The sequence below is a fragment of the Hyperolius riggenbachi genome, chromosome 5, assembly GCF_040937935.1.
Source record: "Hyperolius riggenbachi isolate aHypRig1 chromosome 5, aHypRig1.pri, whole genome shotgun sequence".
Lineage (NCBI taxonomy): Eukaryota > Metazoa > Chordata > Amphibia > Anura > Hyperoliidae > Hyperolius > Hyperolius riggenbachi.
This window is the reverse complement of record NC_090650.1, coordinates 80,036,580-80,047,513: the sequence shown is the minus strand read 5'-3', so window position 1 is coordinate 80,047,513 and position 10,934 is coordinate 80,036,580. Positions and strand designations below refer to the sequence as shown.

General features: G+C 42.3%; 1 protein-coding gene across 13 annotated transcripts in view; it reads right to left on the bottom strand.

Moving 5' to 3' along the window:
• Positions 1 to 2,476: 2,476 nt before the first annotated feature.
• The window catches only part of KMT2C (lysine methyltransferase 2C), a 302,604-nt gene continuing 294,146 nt past the window's right edge, over positions 2,477 to 10,934 (bottom strand). For all 13 annotated transcript variants that reach the window (XM_068235906.1, XM_068235894.1, XM_068235898.1 and 10 more), the window contains 2 exons: positions 8,698 to 8,806; positions 2,477 to 2,959 (listed from right to left, as the gene is read on the bottom strand). In XM_068235906.1, coding sequence (XP_068092007.1) covers positions 2,867 to 2,959; positions 8,698 to 8,806 — 202 coding nt within the window. In that variant the 3' untranslated portion in view covers positions 2,477 to 2,866. The remainder of the gene's footprint in view (positions 2,960 to 8,697; positions 8,807 to 10,934) is intronic.

Here is a 10,934-nt window from a genome sequence, read left to right as displayed (position 1 = left end):
TCATCCGGGACAACGCATACAACCCTTCCCTTCGCCTGTTGCACACCTATCATATAATATGCAGGTCACTGGAGGGTTCACTAGCCACTTGCATGTGTCTAAATTTCCTCTCTTCAACTTGGTGTTTCTAGGCTTATATACTTTCAGACTCACTGAGGAGTAAGGGAGGGCGGGGGCTTTTAATCTTCTTGGTTAATTGTGTTTCCACAGATCCGGGGCGGGACCGGATCTCAGGTTGTCCCGGATGCCAATCAGAAACTCCATTACCGGTAGGTCTAATAGGAGTCTTTTTCTTCCAAAAATATATATATATTCTATCAGATTTACTTACATAGGGCTTCCTCCAGCTACTGGAAGCCTATGTGTCTCTCACTGCAGCTCCGCTCCAAGCCGGTCTCCTGTAGAGATATATTTTTCTTACAAAACTTGAACTCTTTATGTAATATTTCATATGTTACCAATAAAAATGCATTTTGTGGTACTTAAAGGATATCTATCTATCTATATAGATAGATATCAGATTTACCAACATAGGGCTTCCTCCAGCTACTGGAAGCCTATGTGTCTCTCACTGCACTTCCGCTCCAAGCCGGTCTCCTGGGGTCCCCCAAGCCGTTCTCCTGGGGTCCCCCCAGCACCTGTAGCAGCCGCAGACCTGCCCGTGGCCCCACACTTACGCAGAGGCTGCTGCCCTACTGGGTCGGCAGCTACTACAGAGGGAACAATGGGAGACCAGCTTGGAGCGGAGCTGCAATGAGAGACGCATCGGCTTCTAGGGGCTGGAGTAAGCCCCAGGTAAGTATATCTGATTTTTTTATATTTCTGGATGTATCCTTTAACACAAAAGAAATTGAACACCATGCATTCTGGTTAAAAATAATTGTATCTAAGGAAAATGCTTTGAATTATTGTAACCCAACAGCTGATTTCTGTTTCAGATCACACAGATTGGAAATGCATCACACACAAGTTATAGTTGTAAAATATTTTATTTGTAAATGCTGATCTTCTAAATCTGTTTCCACAAATTCCAAAACCCATAACACTCTGTATACTCCAAAAAAAATCATTTTGCCAACATTAGATACTATTTTACAGGACAGAAAAAAAATGAACTGTAGGACAAATACTGGTAGGATGTTGGGATATTTTACAAGAAGAAAAATATTCAAAAACAATTTCATACAGCTATTTATCAAGAGAAAAATATATACAATTAATTTCTTCTGTACGATAAAAAATACATCATGCCATATACATTACAAGTTCAAGACTGTGTGACTGAATAGATCGAGAGCATACAGTCCACTTCCATTGTGCACACAAATAAAAAGCTTTTTTTTTTTTTCTTTTTTTTCTTTTAATATTCAGCCTGTGAAGTGTCAGTACCGGAATTTGAAATAGAGAGAGGGGGGGAAAAAAAGGAAAAATTCAAAAGAATATTATCTTTCTACAAGCAGACACAAAATGTATCTTTTTTTAAGAAATGTAAACAAAAACAGTTCATACAAACTTTTAAATTAATTTCTCCAAACCCTCTCGCCAAAGTCCTGCAGTTGCAAGTATTGTATTCAAATATATATATTTTTTTATTTTAACCATAGCACAAATGCTATTGTGAAAGTATTTTTTTTCTTCCATCCACATTACAGAATTTATTCTGCATGATGATATTAATTGATGACCTAAACCTGACATTTTTCTTTTTTTTTTTCTTTTTATATATATGAATAAGAAAAAAAAAATAAAGGAGACAAGAGAATAGAAGCACAGCCCTCCTTTTGGGTAGATTTAGCAGTTATTCACAGTTATCAAAAAATATAAACACAAAAAACCTGACTTGAAAAAAAAACAGGGATGTTACAATCCGATTTGAAATGTGAAAATGAAAACTACCAGGACCAAAAATGTTGTTAATGAAAAACGTAAAAGTAAAAAAAAAAAAACCCAAACCGCCATTGGGACAAGTAAAACAACATAAAATAGAGACCACAGTTAATTTCTGTTTAAACATTTTTTTCTTTTCTTTTTTTTTTCAAAAGGACAAAAAAATAAAAATGATCGGGTCTTGCTAAGACACAAAAAATAAAAAGAAATCACATTGTAACATCCCTATCTTATATGTTCAAAATTAGCACCCAAACTGCTGCAGAGTCTGGTAGCATTTGGTCAATCACTATTATACTGTATTATATCTTCAAAATATTTACAAGTCTGTACAAAGTAACATAGTTTTGTTAATTCTGCAGGTAACAGCAGCAGCTTGGCTTTCTTCTATTTTTTTTTTCTTTTAAAAAATAGCTTCATTCAGTTATCCAATAATAAATACAAAAAGTTTCTCTTATTTTACAGAAAAAAAAAAAAAAAACTACAATAAACTGACTCATGGAATCAAGTATTTTAAATGTTTTTTTTTTTTTAGTGCAAGTTATTTTCCCTTAGCTCTATCCCTAAGGAAGTCATTTCAGTACATTCCTTGTTCAGTGGTGTCTACGTTTATTTATATAGTTTTCTTTATTAGAGGGCCTGCCCCTTTTTCATATAAGGCTGTGGCCAGCACGTTGGGCATCTCGCTTCGCTGGTGATTTCAGTCTTACATTCAGGTGTTTGCCCGCCTGCTAACGTATATTTCTTGACCCAGTAAAACATTTTCTCCAGTGAGCGGGAAGCAGAAGCTCTGGACTCCGAAACCAGCTGCCTGTGCAGAACACTCCAAACAGGGCTGACGGAAGCCTCCTTCCTGGGCAGAATCTAGTTTCGCTTGCCAAGCAGGTTCCAAACTTGAAGACAAAAAACGTATCATTTTGCCAACATGTTTAATCACATCTCAGGGACAAGTAAAACCTTGGAGTCGCAAGGAATGCATTCAGTTCATCCATTTCCGGCAGTTAACGGCACCACAGTGGCAGGGGATCTTGTGCTGGTCATCTTCAAAATCAAACTTATAGTCATAACAAAGCTAGAAGAAAATATTAAAAGCATTTAACACTTAATTAAAACAGTGTCTCACATACTCGTACAACCAAAAAGGTCCAAGTGGAACTTGTGCTGGGGATAACAGCTGTAACAACCTCATATTTTCAAGAAAGTATATTGAAATATTTTGAGACTTCATCTAGGCCGCAGGAGTGTAGAGCTATGGTCCTCAGCAGTTAATGAGGGATCTGAAGTGGATTTATCAAGGCCTCCTTGGTGTAGTCTTCCCCACACCACTGTAGAGATGTGAAATGATGGTGGAGTAAGTAGTACAGTCATCTCTCTCCATTCAAGCGATGACTGCTGTGCTCTACAGCCTTGTGCCATTAGCCCCAGCCTAATGATGTCATCAGGGCAGGACTCATTACATGCAGCAAAGGCGGATAGGTTGGAGTATGAGTATGGGGAGTACCGTAATCATCACTGGTACAGGAAGAGGTGACCAAATATTTTCTCCTACCATTAATTCCGATCTCTGTAGGGATGGGGGGGGACGTTTGATTATTTGACCAACAAAAGGGCACTGTACATGAGGTACTACAGAAAGGACACTTACCTCTAGAAGCACTACTGGGGAGGCGGGCACTGTGTTTTGAAAACACTAATGTGTAGTACTCCATAGAGTCCACTACAAATGTGGGGCATTTATTAATTGTTTCTGGGAATGCCCAACTATAAACAATTTTTGGAAATAAATCTAAGACTGTATTAAGGGCTGGTTCAGACGGACGTTTTCAGAGCGTTTACAGCCAGCGTTCAGGGCTTGGTGTTAAACGCTCCCATTCAAGTGAATGGGAGCATTTGTACCAAGCTTTCAAGTGCGTTTACACAAACGCGGCGTTTGGGTCCCGATTTTCCCTGGCGTTCAAGGAGCCCCTGGAAGCTACATGTAGCTTCCAGGGGAGGTTAACCGCGACGGCTAATGTCCCCCTAGGGGAAGAAAAAACGCGACCGCATCCAAACGCACACGAACGCTGCTGAACGCGACGCCAGCAAACGCAACGCCTCCAAACGTCCGTCTGAACCAGCCCTAACACCCATCTACCTCCTAAATCCCAATTTGACCCATTTATGGCACTTTTTGGCCTGTACATCAAACAAGTAACCTAGGCCACCTGTAAGCTCTATTGTATCCTATCTCTAATACTGGGCATACACTGCTCCATTTTGCCACTCGATTCTCCAGCTCGATCGATTCCCCGCTTGATTCTGCAGGCGATTCTCTCATCTCCCGCTCGTTTTTCTTATTTTTTCCATTGTCCTCAATGCAGAATCGAGCGGTGAAACGATCGGGCGGGAGATCGGATGTGTCGGAAATTATCTATCATTTACATGCAAAGACAAATGCAAAGTAACAACCCTCCTTCATTGAAATAATGGCTTATTTACGCTACCAAATGCTTTAATACAGAGGTTGATGAAGCTTTAGAATCCAAAACGCAAGATATAAACAAGCCAAGAATTGTCCTGGCATTTACAAAAAATAAGAGAGTAAAAAAAAATAGAGTGTAAAAACAAAAATTGGGGCATTATAATAAGGGAGTTATTTTAAATTGGGGATGCTATATACAAGGACTGTATAAAATGAATACTGTATAGCGTGTGCAATAAACAAAGGGTGCATAAGACGGGAGCACTGGAAGGTGGGACATGAAATAGTGGCACCATAAGAAAAGGGACGAAATGGGAATAAAATACTGTTTAGATGCCCCATATAACCTCACCGACTGAGACCAAGCCCTGCAAGCCAAAATAACTAATTACCTTACTTATTTTACCTCATCCTTCCCATTTTTACTATTGATAGAGTACAAGAAAAAAAGTACATAATGCAGAAAAAATAACATAATAGGAAAAATAGCCAAACAGAATTTGTGACAAGGGCGGCTCAGCCAAATCAAGCAATCCACACGGCATGGTCTGGCTGTGCCTACAAGGCGATAAAACAAGCAGTTTGAATGTCATGTCTAATGGGTGACTCCGACCTGCTCAGATGATGGGAATTGGCCAACGTGGTGTTCAAGTGCTATGTAGGGAGGATCATTGAGCTGCAACTCATTTCTCCTGGCATTTAAATTTCATGTAAATGATATGAACTTGGACCAATAAAAATTGACCGGTAAGTCTGATTGGTCCAATGTTAAGCTGAATGTAATTTACAGTGGAGGTAATAATTATTTGACCCCTCACTGATTTTGTAAGTTTGTCCAATGACAAAGAAATGAAAAGTCTCAGAACAGTATCATTTCAATGGTAGGTTTATTTTAACAGTGGCAGATAGCACATCAAAAGGAAAACCGAAAAAATAACCTTAACCACCCTGGCGTTCTGATAAGATCGCCAGGGCGGCTGCGGGAGGGTTTTTTTTAAATACAAAAAAAAACTATTCCATGCAGCCAACTGAAAGTTGGCTGCATGAAAGCCCACTAGAGGGCGCTCCGGATGCGTTCTTCTGATCGCCTCCGGCGGCCAGAAGTAACACGGAAGGCCGCAATGAGCGGCCTTCCGTGTTTCGCTTACCTCGTTGCCATGGCGACGAGCGGAGTGACGTCATGGACATCAGCCGACGTCCTGACGTCAGCCGCCTCCGATCCAGCCCTTAGCGCTGGCCGGAACTGTTTGTTCCGGCTACGCTGGGCTCGGGCGGCTGGGGGGACCCTCTTTCGCCGCTGCACGCGGCGGATCGCCGCGCTGCGGTGGCGATCAGGTAGCACACGCGGCTGGCAAAGTGCCGGCTGCGTGTGCTGCTTTTTATTTCATTAAAATCGGCCCGGCAGCCTCCGGCGGTGTTGGACGAGCTGAGCTCGTCCAGACCGCTCAGGTGGTTAAATAAAAGATAGCAACTGATTTACATTTCATTGAGTGAAATAAGTTTTTGAACCCTCTAACAATAAAAGACTTAATACTTAGTGGAAAAACCCTTGTTTGCAAGCACAAAGGTCAAACGTTTCTTGTAATTGATGACCAAGTTTGCACACATTTTAGGAGGAATGTTGGTCCACTCCTCTTTGCAGATCATCTCTAAATCCCTAAGGTTTCGAGGCTGTCTCTGTGCAACTCTGAGCTTGAGCTCCCTCCATAGGTTTTCTATTGGATTAAGGTCCGGAGACTGACTAGGCCACTCCATGACCTTAATGTGCTTCTTCTTGAGCCACTCCTTTGTTGCCTTTGCTGTATGTTTTGGGTCATTGTCGTGCTGGAACACCCATCCACGACCCATTTTCAGTTTCCTGGCAGAGGGAAGGAGGTTGTCGTTCAGGATTTCACGATACATGGCTCCGTCCATTTTCCCGTTAATGCGATTAAGTTGTCCTGTGCCCTTAGCAGAAAAACACCCCCAAAGCAAAATGTTTCCACCCCCATGCTTGACGGTGGGGATGGTGTTTTGGAGGTCATAGGCAGCATTTTTCTTCCTCCAAACACAGCAAGTTGAGTTAATGCCAAAGAGCTCTATTTTGGTCTCATCAGACCACAGCACCTTCTCCCAGTCACTCACAGAATCATTCAGGTGTTCATTGGCAAACTTCAGACGTGCCTTCTTGAGCAGGCGGACCTTGCTAGCCCTGCAGGATTTTAATCCATTGTGGTGTAATGTGTTTCCAATGGTTTTCTTGGTGACTGTGGTCCCTGCTAATTTGAGGTCATTCACTAACTCCTCCCGTGTAGTTCTAGGATGCTTTTTCACCTTTCTCAGAACCATTGACACCCCACGAGGTGAGATCTTGCGTGGAGCCCCAGAGCGAGGTCGATTGATGGTCATTTTGTGCTCCTTCCATTTTCGAACAATCGCACCAACAGTTGTCACCTTCTCTCCCAGCTTCTTGCTAATGGTTTTGTAGCCCATTCCAGCCTTGTGCAGGTCTACAATTTTGTCTCTGACATCCTTGGACAGCTCTTTGGTCTTTCCCATGTTGGAGAGTTTGGAGTCTGCTTGATTGATTAATTCTGTGGACAGGTGTCTTTTATACAGGTGACTAGTTAAGACAGGTGTCCTTAATGAGGGTGACTAATTGAGTAGAAGTGTCTAACCACTCTGTGGGAGCCAGAACTCTTAATGGTTGGTAGGGGTTCAAAAACGTATTTCACGCAATGAAATGCAAATCAGTTGCTATCTTTTATTTAAGGTTATTTTTTCGATTTTCCTTTTGATGTGCTATCTGCCACAGTTAAAATAAACCTACCATTGAAAGGATACTGTTCTGAGACTTTTCATTTCTTTGTTATTGGACAAACTTACAAAATCAGTGAGGGGTCAAATAATTATTTCCTCCACTGTATATGAAATTTGAATGCAAGGAGAAATTATCTGCATCTTGATTATCCCTATTATTCCAGCACTTCTCTTAATCCTGGGCCATTATAACATATTCACGTGCAGGGGTGTTGCTAGCCCCAAAGATCCGTGGCACGTGCCCCGGATGTCTCCCAGGCAGTCAGCTGTGGTGTCTCAATGGGGGGCATGCTTTGAGCTGTGGTGCATCAATTGGGGGTAAGCTGGGTGCTGTGGTGCCTTTATGGGGGCATGCAGGGAGCTGTGGTGTTTCTATGGAGGCTTGTTGGGAGTTGTGGTGCCTGAATGGGAGGCCCGTGAGAACATGGGAGGGGATCCACTAGAAGGTCAGGGAATGCTATGGGGGGACTGCCGGATAACCTGGCAGCAGACCAACCTGCTCAGCAGAAAGCCAGATCAGCCAGCACAGAAGCCAGATAACTCTGCCTAGTTAGGTTTTATTAACACTGCCTATTTATGTGATATGCTGCAATTTTTTTTTGTACTAATGCAGAGGGGGGCTTCATCCAACATTTTGCTGGGCAGGCCTACCACTGTTAAGTTTATGTAAATTTTGCTCCACCAATGACCACACCCACATTCTGGTGTGAGGCCACACCCATTTTCTGCTGGGAGTGCCCAAAAACCATGTGGCCTTTTCTAGAAAGGTGTGTTCTTTCCAGGTCAATATTTTAAACGTATGAATAAACAGCCAAATACATTTTAGAAGCACAAAGGAATCTCAACATTTGCAGTGTTGAGGGGAAAAGGGGGTACAGAGGAACTGCAGTGAACATGGAGAAAGGTAATGAATAAAATTGGTTATTTTTTACAAAATCAATTCATAGTTTATTTAGTCAGCGTTTGCCCATTGTAAAATCTTTCCGCTTCTTAATCTACATTCTGAAATGTATCACTGATGGCAACATATTTGGTTCTGCCAGGTGATCTATGCAGAATGTTCATTTACTGGGATTTCTATTGCTGGCTTTGCAGTTGGAAACAGCAAACTGTTAGGACCATGGTCATGACATCACGCTATGGGAGGGGTTTCACCACAATATTGGCCACATAGACACCCCTGATGAACTATTTGAGAAAAGGAAAACATTTCTCATGGGAAAGGGTGTAACTGTTACTGATTGGGATGAAGTTCAATCCTTGGTTACAGGTCCTCTTTAAGGTCACATTAGCAGTGGCACATTGCGGAACTGCGTTATAAAGTCTTATAATGCAGCTTACTGCACTGCAATGATATTCCTATGTGAAGGTCACAGTGCAACGTTAAAGTCGCGTTGAAAAATGTTGCGTTATGGTAACTCACCGTTTGAAGTCCATTACCTCTAAACGCAGACGCGTTGCAACATTAAAATGCAACGTCCCACTGTGAATGAGAACTAAGTCATCTTTAAATATGTAAGAAGTGGAATTCTGAAGATAAAATACCATACCTCTTCGCCCTTCTGTATCCGGCGATTGGAGCTGATGATTATTCTATGTCCCTTCTCGAATGTCACCACCTCAGCCACACAGTTAGGTGCACATGAATGGTTGATGTACCTAATAAGAGATGCTCACATTAATGGTTGTTACACAAAGACAGCATTACATGAGTAACGCCTTTGGCTTCAGATAGATAGATCCCTCTCTCTTATCAGATTATCAATCACTGGAGATCTAACAGAACCCACAACACTGGGATGGATTAGGAAATTAACTGGACCCAGATATTAGGAGATGTTAACCAAAGACTTGCTTTTGTTACAGGAAGAATATACTGAAACGTGGACACAATGGCTAAAATCCTTTATAGTCTGAGGACTATATCGTTCTCCTGTCCTGTTAATTGACCTTTTAAATCGACTTTTATTAATGACTTGCCAGCGCTCCTGGACGATTCACTGTCAACAAGGACAACACGCCACAAATACACAGAGCAAATCAAAATTATGGTGCCTCCTGCAGATCGCGTCCCCCCCCCCCCCCACACACACACACATTTAGTGGCTGGCCTTCTGGGCATTTTACAACCCCGCTACCTTCAGAGTAGTGCAGCGAGCGCTGTGATATTTACCTGATCTGTATACTGCATTGGATCTCCTGTTCCTCCTGGGAGTCCCACTGTATGCTGACATGCACCAGCTCCCAATCATGTCACGTGATGGGGAGGCAGAGGATGATGACGGCATACAGCACGGCCCCCAAAGAGGAAGGAAATATATGATGCAGCAAACAGACCGATAAGATATCACAGTGCTCCCTGCAGTACTCTGCAGTTGGGGGAGAAGGGCGAGTAAAGCCGGCCAAAAGGTTAATAGTTACTGGCAATTGTTGGTCCCTTGGCAGGTATGGCAACATATCCAGAATAATTTTATTTGGCCAATTAAATTGGAACTCACCAAGGATTTGACTTTGGACACAACTGTCTGACTAGTGAAATATCTGGCACATGTGGTATTGTTTAGGTGCCGCTTACACTTTTTCGTTTTTTGTTCTCAGCATTGTTTCCCTCCTTCCTTCAGATTAATTTGTTTATTGTTCTTACATATCATTAACAGGGTTGGTAGGCAGGTTCAAACTCATATTATAGATGGTAATTGGTTGAAATAAATGGTTCTATTGCAACGTGAATTGACAAATCATCTCAAAATATGATAACTGTTCTAACACTTTAAAGGGAATTTGAACTGAGAGGGATATGGAGGCTGCTTAGATTTATTTCCTAATGCACATTGCCTGGCTGTCCTGCTAATAATATAATACTTATATTACACGTAATATCTGTACAGCGCTCACTCCCCACAGTCATATATCAACAGGTTGATCACACAAAGTTCCACATTTTGCCGCTTTTCCCAATCTCTGCCAGAAATAAATACTCTCACCGATGTATAGAGGCTGATTTGCCACAGATCAGCTAAATACGCATTTCCGATGAACTCCCAGTCTGTCCTCCTCACACCGGCACCTCAGCTTTAGTTGCACTTGTTCCTCGGAAAGAAAAGAAGGCCAATGTACATAGCGTGAATCTGTTATAATCCACAGTGCTTCTAAAGTCTATGTGGTGCAAAGTGAATACACCTCTTCACAGTGAACGACCTCCACCCTTAGTGCCCGTGCTGACAACTGCCACCAGACCAAACAGATACCCCTAACCGCTCACCAGATATCTTGCTGACCTCACAAGGACCAGCAATCAGCGCTTTTTGGTGTCAGTATAGGGGCTCTCATCCAGATGTGAAATGTAATATCTGCAGGGCTGATATATAACTCACATAGCGTAATACCGTCTTTATTCCATCATAAAAGATTAAAAGTTACACTCACATTTGATAAAATAGTATGCGCATATCATAAAACCATTTGGACGTCCTCACCGCCGCTCAGCAAGCGTCTTCCTGTCTGCCGCTTGAAGCCACGCCCTACCGGTTTCGTCAGAGTGACTCATCAGGGGCTGCAGATATTACATTTCACATCTGGATGAGAGCCCCTATACTGACACCAAAAAGCGCTGATTGCTGGTCCTTGTGAGGTCAGCAAGATATCTGGTGAGCGGTTAGGGGTATCTGTTTGGTCTGGTGGCAGTTGTCAGCACGGGCACTAAGGGTGGAGGTCGTTCACTGTGAAGAGGTGTATTCACTTTGCACCACATAGACTTTAGAAGCACTGTGGATTATAACAGATTCAC